Consider the following 21665-nt stretch of genomic DNA (forward strand, 5'->3'; position numbering starts at 1 on the left):
ATACATAGGTTCACATTTTTGTGCCAACTTATCAGACAGTAGGACTTGGAAGTCCTGGAAAAATCAAAATTAAATGAAAATCAGACTACATGTGATACATCAAGTTACTTTTTGTTGCTTGATTACCTTTTTTTTTATAAGATAATTTCTCTGCAATAGAAATTTTAAAAGTAATCTCATTCATACTTTAGGTATTATATTGCATACAATGTCAAGGGGACAATGTTACGGAAGGAATCTTTTAAAAATCCTGTGAGTCATGTCACTTAAAATACAATGCAAGCAACACAATTTTAAGAACAAAACAAAAATCTTTTGTTGCAGTGTTCACCTGCTCTTTTGTACAAGGTTTCATATATTATACAGTGATACTTGTGGCCAAAAAGATTTAGAATTGCCATGGACTGCCTTTTTGATTTTGACCAAAGGATAGAAAACATTCCTGAGTTCTTCCCTTCCTGTCCATCATATTTTGAACTCAGATTTACTGTTTACTATGCACAGAAACAATCTCTCAATACAATGAAAATTACACTTGTTCTTTTTAAGAAGAATTTTTAAATACAAAACATGAAGATTGAGGGAGTTTTTGGTTAAAGCTGTTAATCTCTCTAAACATTAAATCATTACATTCTTACCAGCTGCACTTCTCCAAAAGCCCCTCTTCCAATCACCTTAACAACATCATAGTCTTCAGCTTTCATTTGTAAAGCTCGGATTTTTTCCACAATCTTCTCATCTAAAACAAATCAAAAAGAAGTCGTGATAATGCATGAATTAATAGAATACAATTTTAGCTATTCATTTAGAGTAAAAATAAGCTATTTTTATTCAAATGTTTAGAGCCTTCTTGGTAATTCTTAAAATCTGTAGTCACTGTTAATATCTCCTTTCATTATTCTTTGGAAACCATTAGCCGTCTACCTTTAGCTGTAACAAATGAAATATCTTTCATATTTTGCTGACTCTCATTTCACACCTCTAATAATCACTCACAAGCTTATGGGAAGATTCTGGTAATGAAGAGAGCCAGAGATGCCTATCTGGAATTTTCAATCATTCCTTGCTACCTGCTGCACTCCCAGGATCCACTGACACTCCACTGATAATGCAAGGTGGAGTATGTGGTAGGCAAAAAGCACTGCAGGTGTAACCTGCTCCTGCACACCTGGAGGGTTCAACACCACTCACATGGCAAGGAATGTGACTTGGTAACCTTCATGTACAACTGCAGATCACACAAAGATCTGGCACATCCACTCACCCATTCCATATGAAACATTGATTCAAGTTTACAAATGTGTAACTGCTGGCCATCTCACACTGCTTTTTTGGTGTTCACTGAATGTGTAGTTCTACACTTCTTAAAATGATGTCTACAATGCTCTGTTCAGTATTCTTCAGATAAGCACTGCCTGTCAGAATGTGTCTTATGAGCAGTAGTGAGAATCTGTAAAAGGGAAAACAATGAAATTCTGATCTCTGACAAGTTCTAAAAACACACAAGGTCCTAGACTCTTTAATCTTGTAAATGAAGCATGCTATGAATGCATTCCCAGCTAAATGCATTTTTAAAATCTATTCTTATTACGAGGACAAAAGATCATCTGAGGCATGACTACAAGCTCCTACACACACTTAGAGGAAGAACAAAACAAAGCAAAACAGGTGGCTGGAGCAAGAACTCTACCAGGGAAGAGTATGAAATTGCATGAAAAGCTGTGGATGCTTAGATTCAGAGAGGGGTAGAGGTTTATATACTGCAAGATCCCCGTTTAGGGTCAAATACCATGGAATTTTATCCCTAGAAAGGCATTAAAGAGGATCTCAGATCTGAATACTGGGGAGAAAAGGATGAGAAATACAGTTAATGCAGTATGACATTAAAGATGACATGGTCTAAGGGAGTTAATGATAAGAACATCTAGTAAATAGCTTAACCATTCCTACATATTCATGAAGAGCAACTTGGCAGGCTACAAGCAATCCAAGAGATGCCAGACCATCAGGAACACTTCTTTTCTTCCAAACAAGCACTAAGCCAATAAGGGATTTTACTGAGTTACAACCCTCAAAACAACCACCCAACTCACACCAGACAAAGCTCTCCTTTTGCATAGAGTCCTCTGAAATCAAAAGGTGCTAAAGTACAAGACTCAGCCATAAGAAGTGATACCTGTCTTTCAGTTATGGATCATATCAGTATCTGTGTGTGTTGTACAACACAACACAGGGATTTCAGTAGCAGGGACCCTTATGTCTGAGTAGGGGTGCAACAGAAGTGGACAAGGAGGCACTCTAATTTATTATTCACAGACAAGAATGAACTGGTTCAGAAAGACAAAGTCTGTGGCAGACTTGGCAGAAGCAACTGCAAGATGGTGGAATTTAAGACTCGAACAGACCTGAAGAAGGAAAATAGCAGACCTTGGACTTCAATCCAGAAGAATCTAGCCAGACTATGGCTCGTTTGGAAAACTCTTCAGCAGGATCCTGTGAAAAGCTGCTGTGAAGGGCAGAGGAGTGGGCTGATCTTCAAAGATGACATGTTCATAGCACAAGAACAGTCTGTTCTAGTTAGCTATAGAGCTGTTCTAGTTAGAAATCAAGCAGGAATGGCAAGGAGGCAGTCTGCCTAAATGGGCAACCTCTGCCTCAACTCACCACAAAAGGTAAAGATTTGGAACATGGAAGCTGAGTTGGGTTACCCAGCAGGAACCTCCCAAACTGGAAAAGATGGAACTGGGAAAACCAAGCTCAGCTGGAACTGAAACTAGGCAGGATTATGAAGGGATACAAGAGATTCGATAAATATATTGGCCATAAAAGAAAGACTGAGGCAAATATAGTCCCACTGCTCCCAGTGTGGGAGGTGATCTAGTACCAGGGACATGGAGAAGATCAAGGCAGTCTATGCCTTTTTTGCTTCACTTCACACTCAAGCCCTGCTCAGAAGCCTCTCAGGTCCAGTGAAGCAAACTTGGCATGTACCAGGTCTTGAGACAATACAGGATGCATTCAAGTGTGCTAAAAATACCAGTCAAGACCATTACCAGGCTGTTCTCTATCACCTTTGAAAGTCATGGCAACTTGGGAAGGTGATGACTGGTAAAGCAAAAATGCCACATCCATATTCTAAAGGGAGAACAAGGAGGTGGAATAGCAGCCTGACCAAACTGCCCAAGATGATCATGGAGAAAAATCCTTCAGGAATCCACTTTCAAGAACATGATGCACATGGAAGGATAAGAACACCCAGAATGGATCTAGAAAGGACAAACTGTGTTGGACTACCCTGATTTCCTTCAATGATGTGATGTCTGTCTTGGTGGACAAAGGGAAAGCAGTACATTTCCTTGACAACAGCATGACTTCCAACACAACATCTCAAAGTATCTTTATAGCCAAACATGGACTGCACAGAGGAATTATCAGGTGAGTGGTAAAGCTGTTGGAGTCACAGCCAGTGGTTTTAAGTTCAAAGCTGATGCACTGGAGGGCAGGGTGGCTCCTGTGAGTGACCCAGACAGGATGAGTAACGAGTTGACAGGAAGCTCACAGTTCAACAAAAGCAAGTGCAGAGCCCTGTAGTTGGGATGGAACAGCACCACACAATGGAATAGGATGCACTCACCAGCTAGCAGGCACCATGAGAAACAGGACCTGACAGCCCTGGTGGACAAAAGCCAAGCAGAGAGGAATGAGGAGCCAGCCTTTGCAGTGACTGTGTGAGTATGTGCTGGTAAATGCACAGACAGTAAGTTGAGGGAAATAGATTTCCCCCCCTATCTGTCATTTGTGAAACCATGTGTGGAATATTATGACTAACTTTGGGGTCCTCAGTGCAGAAAAAATACTAAACATTCCATGGCTTCATGAAGACCACCAAGATGATCACATGATGCTCAAGAGAAGCTGAGAGAACTGGAATTGTCCAGGTTAGGGATGGGTAAATGGTTGGCCTCAACAGAAGTTGAAATGAGGTTTTATTTCAAAGGGGTACAAAGTGAAAGGACAAGAGTCACCAGACAAGATGAAGTACCAGAAATCCTATTTTGTAAGAAAAGAATAGTAAGAACTGGGGAAAGGTGCAGACTATCAAGTGGAGCTAAAAAACTCCATCTATGGAAGTTCTCAAAAGTCAACTGCACAAGAACCTGAACAATCTGATATAACATCAAAACGGGCTTGACTTTGAGCAGAGTTGGACCAGCTGGCCTCAGAGATCATTCCTAACATGTGGAACACAAAAATGCTACTGTAAGTTTCTTCTGAAGAAAAGACTGGATGTGACAGGGAAGGGGAGAGATTAATGTTACAGTGAGGGAATGATCTGCTAATAAATTTGTAAGGACAGAAGCAATTAAAATCTCCAAAAGTAAACAAATCTGCTACATTCAGTGTACTCGTAAGACCAAAGTAATTCAGTGTGTCAACAGGAAGAGGAATTGAGAGAATTGGGATGTTGTTTCCATACAGAATCATGAAAGCCTGGACCAAAAGCACAGGAAAGCAACAGTGCTTCACCCACACAAAGTTTATTATTTTTGTTAATAGTATGAATTAATTTTGCAGATTGCAAAGGGAATTGCTGTGTTTGGAGATGCAGATCGCAAGCCCTGATACTAGACAAGGAAGATAAATACAAATTCACAGGAAGCAGCAGTAGAGAAAGAATATTAGCAAACTTCAAGTGACAGAGAATGTGCAGTTACACGTTTGAATATAATGTTACACCTCATTAGACACAGGAATGACATGAGTTTATTTTAAATGTTTCTGACATGTTTCAATGTTTTCAAATACGTGAAATGAGCAGAGATCTAAACACATTGAAAAAGCAGTGTGTAGTTTTGTGCAGCTTAATATCTGAGAAGAAACTCACAGGAATACTTCTGTATAAGGTAGAAACTATAAACAAAGTCAATACAGCTCCAGTGAAACTCCTCAAGCATTAAATAATGCAAACAAACAATAAAAACCCAAAAATATATTAAACAACCAGGTGAGGAGTTACTAGTTTTATCATCCGAGTGAAATGCTGAGAATAGAGAAATCCTACTTGCTTTGCTAAAAGAAGAATGGAATGGAATGGAACAGTTCAAAGGGACCCACAGTGACCATCACTGCAATTATCTGACTATTTCAGGGCTGACCAACAGTTACAGGTTGTTAAATGCCTCTTAAACACTGACAAGCCTGGGACATTGACTGTCTCAAGGAAGCCTGTTCCAGTGTCTGACCACCCTCAGAGTAAAGAAATGCTTCATCATGTCTTGTCTGAACCTCCCCTGGTGCATCTTTGGACCATTCCCATATGTCCTGTTACTGCATCCCAGGAAGCTGAGCTCAACAGCTCACTCTCCACTTTTCCCCTCTTTAGAGAGCAATGAGGTCACTCCTCCTAATTCCTTTAAAATTTAATAATCTCAGTTAATAATACCACATAGGGATGCAAATGTTGCAAAGGTATCAGTAACACAGATGGGTTGTCTATTTTGGCATAAAATCTTATGGATATGGAGCAGATAATCAATGCATGGAACTAACCTGAACAAAAAACTGGGGTGCAAGAAGGCAAGCTTAGATTAACCCTGAAGCCACATCGTAATTGCAACATAGTGGATCATAAGATTTAGTTCACTATCATATAACGTGATCTAATTCAGGGTGCAAGAGACCTTTTCAATAGCAGCCTTTTTATAGTGGTCTGAATTTTCAGATTTCACACAGATGAGTTTGAAAGTTTTGGTATCTGTATGCATGTCTCATGAATTTGCAACAGCACAAAGACCAGCAGAAGAAAAATATAATGTTTAATGGAAGGCATTAGGTGGACTCCCCAGCCCCAGGATGCAATGGAATCTTATAGAAATATTGTGATATTTAAATAAAAGTTCTAAAACATGAGAATACCATCACCTATCACTCGGTTTTCTTTGTTAACACAGGAAAGACCAGGAATGTTAGATACAAAGAGTCTTTAAAGACAACTTTTGATTTACTATATGAAAATGGCATTATAACTTTCGAACAAATGAAGTTTCACTTTCTGAAAGGGCAGGATGTCTGGATCAGTTGCTGACAGCTGGCAGCAGGAATGTGGCTGAAGGTTGCATATGCTTGTGAAAATGGAAAAAATACCTGTCTAGGACAATAAAGGGGCATAGGGAGGAAGGAAACACCCAAACTTTTCTGCCTTTTAAGATAAAAAAAAAAGTTCATATGCAAGTTATTTTCTCTTAAAAAAATAATGTGTATCAAGCAGTTCTGGGGAGTGTATGTATGATGAAAAAAATTGCAAGGGAGTGCAATTTTACCCCACAGATCAGACACAGTCAGTCAATGAATGCTGCTATGGAGTATGTTAAGTCAAAAGTTGCTGCCCTAGGCAGAAGTCCAGCCAGAAGTTAAACTGAAGTACAGCCAGGAAGTGCTGCCATCCCACAGCTGAACAAAACCAAAGAGAAAGCACAGCACAAAGACTGAAGTAATGAGGGGTGCATCTATAGTGTCTGGTCAAAGGTGTATGAAGAAGAAGAAGAAGCTGCTGGAGACCTTGCAGAATCAGGAGGAACTAGAAGGCACAGCTCCAGACAGGGTAATGCTTCCTCCCTCAGAGAAATAAAAGGGGAACATGAGAAATATGTTCTCTTGCATCGATGGAAAAGAGCAGAACACAGGGAAACAGAAAGCAGCAGCCCTCTCTGGCTTACAGAGAACACATCCCTAATGTAATGAAAATAAGCCTGATGGCAGGGCTGAATTGCTTTGTATCTACCAAGTACCCAAAAGGGAATGTGGTTAATGACACTGACATATAACTTGTTTATACATCTAAGACATTCTGTCTTACACACTGTGGCTTCCATGCTCTGCTTGGGAAAGTTGGTTATTTGATACCTCTCCTATCCCTACTCCTACCAGAACAACATCATTAAGAATGGAACTGGAGCCCAACCTGCTGAGGTGACAGTGAAGACCTGGCAGGGAGCTGCCTTAGAGAAGCCAAGAGAAAACCAGGGGAGTAATTATCTCCTTAACTCAGTGGAAGTTCTACAGTGCACTAAATTCCCAAGATAGCAAATGGCATCTGACATTTCATGAGTGCTGCTGACAGGAAGCCCAGAGGACACAGAGCTGCAGCCCTGTGAGGCACTCACACCACACGGGGTGAACACAGGTTCCTGTCGGTAACCACATGGCTGGCAGGGTACAGCAACTTCAAATGGCATAACAAAATGCAAGGGAAGGAACCAGAACTGTTGATTTTGCAAGAAATTAATCTTAACAGATGCATCTTCCAAGTAAGTAGTGTCTGCTTGGAGAGGAAAATGGCCAAAGGAACTTTTCAGGGAGTTTATTCAGGGAGTCTAGAAAAACTGGTGCACAGGTGCCACATCTCTACTAGAAGTCCCTTCTACTGTAAATACATCCACTGTCACTACACTCTACAAGTCTGCCAACCTACATAATATCAGCAAATCATTTTAACAACACAAGTTTCCAACTCTTGAGTGATGCTAAATAATGCATAGAAAATCACTGATCCATTTAGGGAGTCAAGACTTCTGGGTTGTACAAGGCCTGTTTATGGCACCCCTCTCTATGCTGCTATTTGGACTTACTCAAAATCCATTTTTGTGCCCTTCTATTCATGATGATAAGATTATAAATGATTAAATGTTTCCAACTATTGCTTAAGCCTGTCACTTAACTATTTCAGACTAAATTGCATCTGAATGGGACATCACCAAAAAAGGCACAAGCCACTAAGACATGATTCGACAATTGGCAAATCTTAGACGGCAGAAAAATTGACTTGGAAGAATTTACTCAGCCTATCGCCTTTGCCTGGATGACAGAAGAGGAAAAGACCAAGAAAGATTTGTTACACCAAGCCCATGCTGAAAAATGCAGCTTCCTTTTCTAAAATAAGTGAATTAGTTTTTGCTCTCAGAGGACTATGAGATTCCTCTCATTGTTTTGGGAATTAAATATTGCATTACGTTTTTCTGTTCCATGAGTACGCTAAAAAACAGAGCAATTTAAAATCAGAATCCCAACAGTTAATTAAAGCAACAAAAAAGGAACAAAAACCTGAAAAGAAATGGTTGTATTATGTAAGATATTTAATGTGCCTCTTCTAATAAACACAGGCTACACTTTGGTTCAGTACCTTAGAGAAAGTGGTAAGAAATCAGAATAGTAAGGCAAAGCAGGCAATTAAAGAATTTCTTTCATATCAAACAAGTGAAGAGACTGCTTTGGTGAAGTGATCACAGAAACAGAATACACCAAACTCCTATGGTGTGGACAATTAATAAACTGCCTTTGTGAAATAGTTGAAACATTTGAGTTTCAGCTTGCAATTATGAGTTGAGCTAAACATAAATTAATGTCTCAGCTGAAGTGCAAGCTATTTCATTTTTAAATTAAAAAAAACCTATTAATAAAACATTAACCTGAATAGTAATAACTTGACATAGGTTGGAAGTAGGGTGTATACAAACCCCTGGGATTGTGGTGGGAAAAAAAATTATGTCTCAAAATGTTATTGTGGAAGAATTAAGTGATTAAACTGACTGGAAGTGTGATAATTATTTAGTGCTCTCCACAATTTCTGCAGACTTGTGTAATGTGGATGAGGAGGATGGCAGTGACTCTGCTTTAGCTGCCTCGCTGTGCAGCACAGTGCAACTCCCAGGAGGCCCTGCCACCTCTCCAGGCTGGCCTCAGGAAACCCTGGGGAGGGATGCAGTTTCCAGGCCCCTGGCACAGACTGCTCAGCAGAGTTTGTCAGAACCTTTTGACAGCAGTTCTCAGCTGGGCATTTGCAGCAGCTCTTCAGATGCTGAGAAAAATCACAAGAGACAAGAACTCACTGTTCCTACCCTAAGAAGGCAACAACTTACAGTTCCATAAATTCTCCATACAGTTCCCAACTTTTCTTCCAAGCCCAAGGTTGCAAGAGGCTTCAGCAAGCACGTGTCACACTCTTTCCAGTGATACCTGCTACCCTCAGAACAGTTTCCAAGAAGACCTGAGCTATGGGTTTAACAATTTTAAACTGCATAAAATGGGGATGTCAATAAGAACCCAGTTGTCCTGTTTTTTCCTGTATCTGAGTGGCTCATTTTGTGCTAGCACAAGTATCAGTGAAGTGAAATGAAAATCAGAAACTGGTCTTTGCTTTTATTTTGCCTGACTAGTTTTAATAAAAAGAAAAAATGAAACCTGACTGTCTGCATTAATTCTGCTCAGGTTCCCTGTGTGGTATATAACAAACCATACAACCACCTGTGTCAGAAAAGACTGAAATGAATCACTGTGGCAGGATTGATTCTTTCTTTTGCAATATCAAAATACTACCAGCCTTGAATGTTTACAAAATTCTCATTTCACAATTTATTTTTTCCCAAAGTGTAAATCACAGAAGATATGCAGCACTATTTTTATTCTCTCCCAGTCAGTACAGGAACAGAAGAAGAGTTACATGTGTGATTCTTAAGCAAGATGCACTGTCACATGATATGTTGGCCAAAATAGTCAGGTGTTGCATGCTTTTTTAGAGTTCAACAGGTAAAGATGAAGTGTACCCTTAAAAACTCTTTATTAGCTATTGTGAATTTTTTTGTAACACATCTCAAAATTCTTTTAACTAGTATCTGGCTATTTCAACAGTATACTGTCAGGTGATTTAACAATAAAAAGGCAGTAACAAATTGTGAACAAAAGTATATTTTCATGTTTCTGACATTGCTGGTAGCCTCCACGTGACATAAGATACTTTAAAATGTTTACAACAACAATGACAGAGAGCCTAGAGGAGGAGAAGGAGCAACAGCCTTCGAAAAAAGGGAGACAGTCAGCCAGAATGTTCAGGGGCTGCAGAAAACAAGCCAGCAAACAAACAAAAAACAACCAATCAAATAACAGCCAAAATCCCAACCTGCTCCTGAGGTTAAATTGTTTTCCCACAGTTACAATTTCTAATAGTCAAAAGACACTGGTCTTCTGATCAGAGAGAGGCTTCTAATTTTGTTCTACTGAAAAAATAGTAACGTAAAAGCAAATATGACCAGCTCATAGAATTTGCTGATAAATGTTATTTATGGTTTTTCATAGGGGTTTCCCCTCTACGCATACAATGCTCAGTTGCAAATAACAAAGATGCTTAAAATGCTCTTACAGACCCTTTCTTTCATAAATATCTGCTTGAATTCCTTTGAACTCAAACTGAAAATAATCCTAAGGTATGCCTGTATGTCCTAATCTACTCTTTCTTATTTACTGTATTTTAAGTGATTTCTCCAAATGAGACTTTACTGGCAACTGTAAAAGCTGTATGTCCATCTACAGGGCTCTGCTAAACCTCATGGAGAAGCACTGAATTCCAAACAAAGAACTCACCACAAATTACTACACCAGCCACTATTTAAGTGAAGAGTTTGAGTGGATATTCCAAGGAGTCCCAGGGCAACAGAGGGCAAACACATACAAGGTCTTATCAGTAAAGAATTGAAAAGGAGTTGCTAATAGGACTGCATCTGCAGAAACGTAACCTCAACATATGCAACAGAAAATATACATCTCAAAATAAGTTCACTAGAAAGCACAGTTATTCCAAGAAGGCTTACTCACTGCAAATTACAAAATAATCTGCTATTTTTACCAGAAAAAATGTTCTGCTTATATACAATAATAGAAAACACTTCAAAACCACAAAATACAGCTACTTTGATGTAGAATCATATGCTTAATAAACTCCAAGATCCTGTCTACAATTAACAAACATTTATGCAAAGGTTCAAAAATGAACCAACAGATTTTAAGGTACAACAATTTAGTTTTAAAAACCCACAGAAGACTTCTCTGTTAGATTAAATATGACTATATAAACAATGTTGACTTCAGTGTAATGAATTCCTGAAGAATAATAACTAGGATATACTTAGCAAGTTATGTAGTTACACATACATAAGATAAGAAGATAACATAAAAGGGTTTTTCCAACTGTATTTAGGAAAATAAAAATCTGGTATTTTCCAACATATTTTTACAATACAACAACTCCCTTAAATGAAATTTCTCTCTGTAATAAATGGTCCTCCAAAGCCTTCTGAAGCTCAGATTTATAAAAATTAATAGAATAACTATGAGAAATGCATTTCTGACCACTCAACTTCTTATGATTGAGATCACAACAATGTCATTGTTTAAGAGCTACTTGCAACTTACATCTATTTAAAAAATTATCAATGTTCTTGTTCTTCCTCAGCGCTGGATAATCCAGATCAAGGACCAAAGAATTCAAGCCATCCTGAAAAAAAAAATAAAAATAAGTTAATTGAATTCTAAAATCTTAATTAACAACTTAAAATTACTGCACCGAGACTGATTATACATTATTCAAGCACGCATTACATTCCTAGTAGGCAAATCAAACAAGCTCTCAAGTATGTTTATAAACCAGCAGAGGAGCCAACACACACTGACTGGCTCCAAGTTCTATAAACAGTACAGCTATATTACCACTGATTAGTGGCACGGGGACTTAAACTGGAGTAGTAGATTTACTCTTAATCAGTAAGTAATCTTACTCATTAAACACTGATTTGAGATACTGAGTTCAGTCAATCCATTTTTCTTACTTCTCTTACACTTTTCCTGCAAAGATTTTATGTTTGTATATCCATGTTATTGCTTTGATCAAAGTCTCTCTACCTTCTCATTCTGGACATTCAAAAACCAACCACACATTTTTCTTGGAAGCAAGACATGACCTAAACCTAAGAAGATAATTTACCATGTAATTCAGGCTCACAACACTAAAATACCTTTTCTAAGTGACTCAACAGTAGATGAGCCAGAACTCTACATGCTGTTCTGCTACCCATTATCAATGCCTCAGCAGAAAACAATTGGGACTCCTAAAATGGAAGCAATGAGATCACCAAAACTAAACTAAAAATAGTATTTTAAATGTCTTTTTAAAGATACAAGACTTTACTCAGTTCCACCTTTCTGCAACCTAGAAAAACTTAGAAAATTACTCTTCAAACATAGAGACCTTTCCAGTTACACAGGGACAAATAAAACTAAAAATTAGCTTCAGACACTAAGAGCAGTATACACCATTCATTGTCAGCAGCTCCAGTGTTCAGCCTGAACTGGCAGCTTTATTCATTGCCCTAAGAACAAAATCCTGAGACTGCTTTTTCAGGTTTTTGAGCCTTGACAGGGCATCACAGAGATTTAAGTCAGAGACCACATCATGTTTATTAATAGGCAGCCAACAGAACTAGACAGCTTTTCGGTCTTCTTAATAACTGAGGCTATAGCTAAGAACCTGCTGATTCTATAGTTTTATTAATATATCTGGAAATGTATAATTTATTGCAAATATTACTAAAATTATTATATTCATTTTAATAATGTATCTGGAGAGATTCAAAGGCAACACCTAAGATTATTAAATACATTTTGAATGCTGCTTTGTCCTAAATAAGCTCATACAAAAATAAGACCACCTCATCCGTGGCAGTATCAGTTTACATTGCAAAACACATTAGTGGTTAAAACAATGTCCAAAATGAAGATATTTTATTTATTTATTTATTTTTGCCTCCTAACAAATGAAAGTGTCTTGGAAAGTGTCACAGACACGTTGATGGAGTATGGGTTAGACAAATGATTAAAAGCTGGTTGAAAGACCGGGCCTGGAAGACTGATCAGTGGCACAAAGTCCAGTCGGAGCCGGTTACCAGCAGTGCACCCCTGCACTGGCACTTCTCATGGACACAGAAGGTTTTCACAAAGGTCAGCGAGGGGAAAAGTCAAGTCCTGGTGCTAGAGAGGAAAAACCCCAGGTACCAGGTATAGGGTGTGGCCTGACAAGCAAGAGAGCAACTTTGCAAGGAAGCACCAGAGGGTCCTGGTGAACAACAAGTTCCTCTCTACTCTGCACCGATGAGGTCCCACCTGGAGTGTTCACTCCTGGTCTCCCAAAGCATCAAAGGCAGGGATCTACTGGAGTGAGTCCAGCAAAGGGCCAGTAAGATTAAGGCACTAACACATTTCTCCAAGGAGAAAAGGTTCAAAGAGCTGTGACTCTGCAACCTGAGAGGAGAAGACTCAGGGCAGGGGAGCTCATCAGTGTCTGTAAGTACCTGATGGGAAGGACAGAAGAAAAGGCACTGCTCATTGACAGGACAACAGACAATGGACATAAGGTGAAACATACAAAACTCTATTTTAACACCACGCTTTTTTCCTGTGAGAGTGGTCAAGTACTGGAACAAACTGCCCACAGAGGCTGTGGAGTCTCTACCAGTGGAGATATTCAAAATCTGACATGGCATGATCCTGGGCAACCTACTTTGGTAGACCTTACAGTGAGCAGGGTGTTGGACTAGACAATACCAAGAGGTCCTTGCCAAGCTCAAACATTCTGTAACACCTGTAATATTTCCATTGCTGCACAGGAAAAAGGTGGAATTTTACTCTCTACTGTAACCTTAACTGTTATGGCAATCTTACACATCAAGTTCTAGAACTCCCTACCAGAAAGAAACATAAAACAGTGTAAATAAGCAAACAGAAAGTCAGTCAAGAAGGCACAGTAGGTGCTTTAATAACAGTAAGTATAGGAATTATTTCAGCCTTGACCATAACAGCTCCTGCACGACACATTAAGGAGACAGGAGAGATGCACCAAGACATCATTCTCATCTTTCTGAGGAACAGAACACTTACTATTTATTCCTAATTTATATGGCACTTTTACAGAAGATACAATAAAACCAAATCAAAGTAACAAAGTTGTTATATACTTATGGATTAGTCACTACATTAATTATACAGGTAATGCCCAATATGGACAAATCCAACAGAAAGTACTAATTTGAGAGGACTTCCTGCAAAGTAGCATAATAGAATCCATACTACTCTTGATTTGGCAAACACCACCTTCAAAAAAGGGTATCTCAATCTGCAGCACAATGTGTCTGCAGAAATATGGATCCTCACCCTGCAACATGTACAGAAGGACCATGCTGAATGCCCTGATGGGAACAGCTGGGCCAGCTGTTTAGGATTTTACCCAGCTCAATGAAGTATCAATTCCAATTAGATGGCAGTTTACACTGAACTCCAACATTATTCCTTCATTGCTACTGAGAAAATACTCTCATAGTCACTAACAACTGGGTAGACACTTTAAGGGAGATGTAAAACCACTCTGTGCTAACAAAAATCAGGAAGGCATATTTTTGTTCTTCTTAGTTTGGAGGGGAAGAGAGGTGAGGACTTAATGCTTTTCATGTGAAGATATTTTAGTGGTTGACCAAGAAACCCATATATAGTGTTCTTGACTTCTATTTTATGCAAAAACATCACAGGAAAGAATAGTTATCACTCCCAAAAAATTATAGTGAAGTTGGATTACAAGGTCCAAACCAATCATACATAGTCCAATTTAAGTTGAACTGTATATTATAATTTCAGATGTCACTTTTTTCCCACATGTCATTCTGATTCTATGGCTTTTTTGTGGGCTATAAAAACTGAGAACCATATTTGCAGCTAATTTTTAATTAGCTCTTTTTGCCTCTTTTTCATGGACTCTAGGTAATAATTTTCACAAGTACTTATTAATGAAAGGAAATTTGAGAACAGCACAACTGACTATTTTAGCTCTTTGGAAGTGTCCTAACTCTAAACTACAGCCAGATACAGCTAGTCAAAGGGAGGTGATAAGTATAATCATCATAAGGAACAGAAAGTGTGTCAAATTTTTTTTAGCCCTGTGAAGAAATCTTATACTCTTTCAAAGACAAGATTTTAAGCTTTTAAACAAAATTTTAATGTAGTGATTTCAAGTTCATATCAACTTGTAATCTCTGAAAAACTTGTCTTGCACACTAGTATTTTGTCAAAAGTTGTTTCCTTAAAGCTTTACATTTTCATTTAAAGACCTAATTTGTATCACGTAGATAGATACAGAAAAAATCCCTACAATTAAGAAGCTGGGTCAAAAGATTATGCAGTAAAAGAGACAGTTGGGACTGAAGAGAAGTAATCCAGGAAATGACGTGTCCTCTGTCTAGGCCTCCCAGATAAGTCACTTCAACCAGGAAATATGCTATTAAAGGGATTTCACTGCTCATTTCCGCTTTCTGCTATTACAAAAGACTCTGAGCTAACAGGCCAAAAATAGCAGCTCCCAAGCAAAAGCATCACTGGCAAAGATAGATCTGCCCCCATCAAAAGCCTTTTGCTGATGGCAAACATGCTGAAATGCTTTCCAAGAGAAAGACCAAACTTGATAAATTTTGCAACACCCTCCTACTACATGAGGAGCAGAGGTCTTGGCCACTGACAGCAGTCACCCTCTGTGGACAACAGGGAACTTGCCTTCCCCAGCAAGCAGTTTGCACTGTTTACCTGCCTGAATGAACAGGCATGAATGAAAAAAACAGGCAAGAAAAGTTCATGAAATACAGAAACTAAATGTTTATGTTCTTCTCTGACAGAAGGGTCAGTGATAGGGAAAAATACTAGTAGCTTCTCAATAATGAGCTTAATATTAATTCCAGACAACCCCACAGAAGCTTTCACCAAATGAAACCATTCTGTTTTGATGAGAGTCTCTGATATTAAAGTAACTGTCTGAACCTGTCTAACATTGATATGTGCATGTAAACTCCACTGGCTGTCAAAAGCAGCTTTGGCTATTTTGATTTATTCCTCACTTTCATGATGTGAAAAAAAAACAAAAACAAGGCCAAATAGTGGATGACTGAACAGAAAAGGTATCAGTTACTTCAGGAAACAATTCATCATCCTGCAATAAAATAAATAAACTGGAAAATATAAAAAGTCTGATCTAGTGAAAGATGTCTCTGGCCCAGACAAGGAGCTGGAATAGATGATCTCTCACGGTTCCCTTCTAACCTACACTCATGAGATCCTACGGAAATTTCACTATGCCATTATTTTTTAAAAAAACTAAAGCAATATTCCTTTCCTTTTCCAAATCACCAAAAAAAATTTAATAAAATATGCTGCAGCAAAAAGTAAGGATAGAGAAGTCTTGTAACATCACATTGCATTTTTTTAGCTGGGCCTAAATGGCTTTACAGGCAGAATTACCCAATTCTATGAACACAGGAATTGAGCATCTAATGACTCTTCCCCAGGACTAAACCTCCACTATGTTCTTCCATATGCCAATGGGACCCTTAAATAATTCTGGTCTTTCCCGAGCAATTACTTCTTTCCATAACACAGAAGGTACATTTGGATGCAAGGTGAGCAGCTCAGTATCAACATACAATAGGAAAAACAACTGAAAGATCATATGCAAGGCAAATACAGCCTTTTCCCTGCTCAGTGATCTCTAGGATATGTTGCAATTCACTTTTCTCTTATTTAAGCATTAGTAATCAGTATGTGAAGGAATAATCTGGGCCATGATAATGCAGCCGACATTTACTGCTGGGAGGTCTTGCTATTCTAGTTCTTTAACAGTTTTACATTAATTAACAGATTTTTTAACAGTATTGAGTATGTACAGTTTAGAAACCTAAAAGCAGCTACTGTCCACAAATGAGTATGTAAATATTTAACAACAGGCTTCACTTACAATCTGATTTTTGTACATGAAGGTAAACAAATACTGAAATGGTTTTAATGTTGTCTACTAGTGAATACAGGCAAATTTTTCTTCATCATACAAGCAATACTCCTCAAGACATGTCCTCTTATGTGCTGCATTTGACATGCATATGTTAATGGTTTTATACATTTCCCCTGCTATTTGAAAGACACAGTGTGAAAATGTAATGATAATGATAGGATGTTAGCCCTAAACCAGCTTCCTTCTAAGTACTTACAAAAGTATAATCACAAAATTGTTCAAGATGCAACAAGACAGATGTTAAGGAACACCACTATGGAATAGTAAAAGCTTATGTAAATAATGATCAGAAAGGCTAAGGGGTATAATGAGTTGTAGTTTACAAGAGACAAGAAAAAACAAAGGAAGATACTTTATATTAAGAATGATCAAAAAAATCCATTAAGAGTTACAAAAAACAAAGAATGCACAGAAGGTTTACATTTTCCATGCTTTCTGGGATAAGAATGAAAACAAATCCTAAAGAAATTCATTATACACATAAAGAAATGTGCTGAGGACAGCAAGATACACTGAGATTCACTCACAGTATTTAAGGAGACTGTCCCAACCAATTTACATTGAAAACTCAGGAGAACAGGAGAGGTCAGCAGGACTGAAAAGGGTAAATCAAAGCACTCCCATTAAAATGCATAGGGTTTTCCAAGCTACAGATCAGAATATTTGGCAATGAGGAGTTAGACATTCATCATTTTGTAAACACCTAGAAGATTAACATGCGAGATCCAGAGTTTAAGGTTTTTTGCGTTCTTCTCAAAGATAAAACAGTGCCATAAAAAAAGATTTCTGGCAGATTATAGGGAGCAATCAATAAAGTAAATCATCTTAACACAGGAATAAACACAGGACTCAACATTAACAAAGGCAAAGTAAAGAAAAATATGGTATAGGAAATCATGGAGAAAAGGTCCGAAAGATAACTATTAGGAATTTGGTAATCATCAGGACTTGGAAAAGTGTGTCAAAAAGAAAGTCCCTTGGGTTTGTCCTGTTTCAGTTCTACAGAATATTTTCATTGCCACAATAAAGCAATCAAATGAGAAACAGATCTATTAAGAACTAAAAATAAAATAAGTAAATTCAGCAAATGATACTGAGCTTGAAGTTTTGAGCACAGGCTTTTAAATGCATTTGAAATTACCTCAAAAAGAAGGAAAAAATAAACCCTGAAAAAAATACAATCAGATGCAACTCAAAGTACAAAAAGGGGGAGAAAATCTCCACTAACATATGCTTTTGAAAGCATTTAAATGCACAGAATATAAATATTGAAATTATGACCAAGCAGGAAGATAATGGAAAATGATGTGGGGTTACAGCAGACTAGAAGTCCAGTTTCAGATGCATAAACAGGAGGTGCATTGGATAAGACCTCACAGAGAACTAAGATTTTTTTGTAAATAAAGATCAGAAATAATTTGCTGATATTGATATCATCTATGCCAGAATATTGTGTCCAGTTCTGTGAATCCCTACACAGAGGACTGCAAAAGACAAGCTGGAAAAGAACTTAAGGGGAAGTTAAAAAGAGCAGGGAAATGATAAGCAATTTGTGCTACAATAGGCTGTCAGGAGCAGAGACTTTAGTCTTTAAAAAGGTTAGCCTAAGGAGACAAGTTCTCTCAGAACATAAAAAGCTGTTATGAGCAATGCTGATGATAGACAATTCCTCACATACCCTAAAACAACATAAAAAATTAGCTGAATTAGGCACAAAGGTTAGGTCACAGATTAGGGAAAAAAGTTCTAAATAGCAGTAGTGATAAACTGACATAATGCAGCACCTTAAGGGAGTTGAGAGACCACCTTCACAAGAGATTCACAAGCTAGAGAAATATTTATTACAGTAGGTTCAGCTGTGGATCCTTTAGCAGTGATCTCTAAAATTCCTTCCAAACCTACCTAAAATCTCTTCACAAATTACTGTAAGAAATACACAAAGGCAGTAAATCATGCCAAAGAAAAAGGACTGAAAGCCAGAGTAAACCAGAAGCTCTGAAGATATAGCTTAACATTATTCACTTTAAAAAATCCCTAAAAACTTAACCATTACAAAAATGCACTTTTTCTTCCTCCAAATTGGTTGTTGCTGTTTTCTCTTTAAGCTTTAACAAAATAAAACTGGTCTTGCATGTGTTGCTGATTATCACTGTAGCCATGAAAAATTCAGTAGTTCAGCATAATCTGCTTTCATCTGAAGTCACTGTACATTTCCAGGTTCTTTAGCTACTTTTGATTTTAGAATTCACACTGCTTTCAAAACATTAATATGCACCAAAGCCCAGAACTACAAACCTGTTAAAATGACATCAGAGATAATTTCCTATTCATTGGAAATCTCCAAGGCTCTTATTAGCAATCTTTGCTCCTTAACAGGAGAGCAAGAGCGGGTTGGTGATTTTGACAGTCACTTTCCTGCAGTCATTTATGCACCAGCTCAGATGGGGTTTGCCCAGACAATCAAGCAAAACAGTACTAGAACTGTAAAAAGACTATCTAAAAGTGCACAAAAAATAAACCCATGCCTAGAATTGTTTCTCTGACATCCTGAAAAAATGGAATTACCTACTGTTTCAAGAAAATCCAAATGCAACACACAGCCTTTTATTCATTATTCATTATTCATTTTCTCAAAAAGGGCTTCCAAAGGTTACAGCTGTTGGACGAAGAGGTAACAACAGGAACACAGATAAAAGGTCAGGAGGCTCATCTGTGCTTGAGGATGGAGACAGATACACAGCCTATTCTTAAAATCATTTTTTGACCACATTTTTTGACCATCCTTTTTCTGTATTAACTAAGAATCCCACTTGTCCATCATGAAACTTATTCTATTTATCTTTTTGTAACCTCAGACAGTTCAATCTGTGAAGCTTGTGTCAGCAACTATCCATTGCATGTTACACCATCAGAATCACTCATTCGTCAATTCCACTGTGAACTTGCTTTCAGATAAATTAATTTCCTATATGTATTCCTTCACGTAATGCTGATGTTTGTATTATATTATGTATTTTTACTAATCTATTTAGCAGTCATGGATAAATAAGATGCAAGTACGCAATCTACTAACTAAAAAGGACACTTATTAGGGTAAACAACAAAAATTGTAACTACCTCTATTACAGTAACTGGAGCTGCAAACAACATGGCTTGGAAAAAAAAAAATCAAGAAAAAGCCTAGCACCCTCCTCCCTCAAAAGCATGATTAATTAGAAGTTATTAAAAGGCTTGATTTTTTTTGTAGTCACTGACTCAGAACAAATTATTATAAAATTTCCCTGTACTAAAAATACCAGCAACTGTTTAAAGTCACTCTTTAAAACACTTCTAACCAAATAAATAATGGCCTGCCCATCGTGTTACCTCCTGCCTAATTTCAAATTTGATGTCAGCAGCATATTCTTATCAGCTGCACCACATATTTCTTGAAATGTAAGTGCTGCACTCCACCATATTTCCATGAGCCCAGAATTCCAGTTAAAGTGATGAATAAAACTGAGGTAATCAAAATCACATCTAACTCTGGAGTACAGAATTTGGATGCAGTATGGAAAAACCTACATGAAAATATGTTAAAATACATAAATATTTAAAATGTTTAAATATATAAAATAACATAAATAACACTTCAATTCCAATTCCTGTGTCAGGACTTCTAATGGAACATTCTAGATTTTAAAGCAGAACAGGAATTTTTCTGGATGTTTTCTGATGGAACTCTGTATACCTTCTTCTAGGGACTGACTAAAGTAGTAGTTCCATCATTTGTAAAATCCATGATGATGAGGTATTATCAAAAAGTGAAGTTTTCTCATCAACTTCAATAACAGAAAAAATATTTAAGAGGTCAATTGCCTCAGCCTTGAGGACTGTAGAGCAGAGTTTGTCTCTCCTGACAAGCCCAACTAAAAGTGGCTGAAAACTCCCCCCCAAAACGTGGAGAAAAGCAAACCTGTGGTGCCACATAACTGGCTGTCCTGTATAGAAGAGACTGGATTCACACTCAGGACAGACATTAAGCAGCCACTTTGAACAAGGGTTGAACCCAAATGACCTCCAGAGGTCTTCAAAGCTGAGTTACTCCATGATGCTAGAATTACTTTTGATCTGAACACATGGCAGATTAGGAACATTAAAATCAGTTTTTGTATCGAGTCCAAAAACTTCTGTTCTTGCAAAGATAAAGACAGCCCTTGAATAAGGAATTTCTCTACTGTAAAAAAGTATGAAGTAAAGCAGTAGAAAAGAAGTGTTGACAGGAACTTGCTATCTGCAGATTTTGAAAGACTACTTCAGCAAGCCTGGTGAAGTGAATGCCTATTGCAATCTGCTGCTATAACTACTCATTTCCAAGTTTCTGAGTGAGAAGTTGGTTCTGTGCACAAATCTATATTAATTAGCTATTTCTTCCACAAGATTAGTTAAGACCTTCACATAGAAACAACTGCTCCCCAAAGCTGTGGGTAGCCTTTATCAAGGTCTTGGGGCTTCTTTCATTGAAGAGGAGGTGATGCAAAGACCACAGAAGAAAGAAAAAAAATTTCTTCTGAAGGATTTTTTCAACTACTTTAATAATAAATTAGTTCAGTCATGGAAGAACTTTTATTTCTTTAGTCACTAAAATCTAGTTAATGTAAAGTTTAAAAGACATCAAGGCAACTGCAGAACCTTGATTTAGAAGTTGCTAGCATGTGAATTCATTACAAAATTTAAAATTTCTATCACGGTTGATCACAAACTCAGGAGAATAACAGCTCTTGATTTCTGATCTGTTTATCTAGCCATAAATTCCACTCAGTGGGTGTTGTTATATCCTCTGCCTTATGAATCAGTTTGCAGAAGCTTTTAATGCTAATTGCAAGTTATATCAGAAGGAACTGTATTTAAAAATAAACATTACATAATACTAAGATACCCAAGAAAAAACTCCAAACTATTGCAGCTTGAAGAGACAAATACA

General features: G+C 37.6%; 1 protein-coding gene across 2 annotated transcripts in view; it reads right to left on the bottom strand.

Moving 5' to 3' along the window:
• The window catches only part of ROCK2 (Rho associated coiled-coil containing protein kinase 2), a 104442-nt gene that overhangs the window by 52584 nt on the left and 30193 nt on the right, over positions 1-21665 (bottom strand). For both annotated transcript variants that reach the window (XM_077175075.1, XM_077175076.1), the window contains exons 2-3: positions 11242-11323; positions 639-739 (exon numbers count right to left, since the gene is read on the bottom strand). In XM_077175075.1, the coding sequence (XP_077031190.1) occupies positions 639-739; positions 11242-11323 (183 nt within the window). The remainder of the gene's footprint in view (positions 1-638; positions 740-11241; positions 11324-21665) is intronic.

Source organism: Agelaius phoeniceus, chromosome 3, assembly GCF_051311805.1.
Source record: "Agelaius phoeniceus isolate bAgePho1 chromosome 3, bAgePho1.hap1, whole genome shotgun sequence".
Lineage (NCBI taxonomy): Eukaryota > Metazoa > Chordata > Aves > Passeriformes > Icteridae > Agelaius > Agelaius phoeniceus.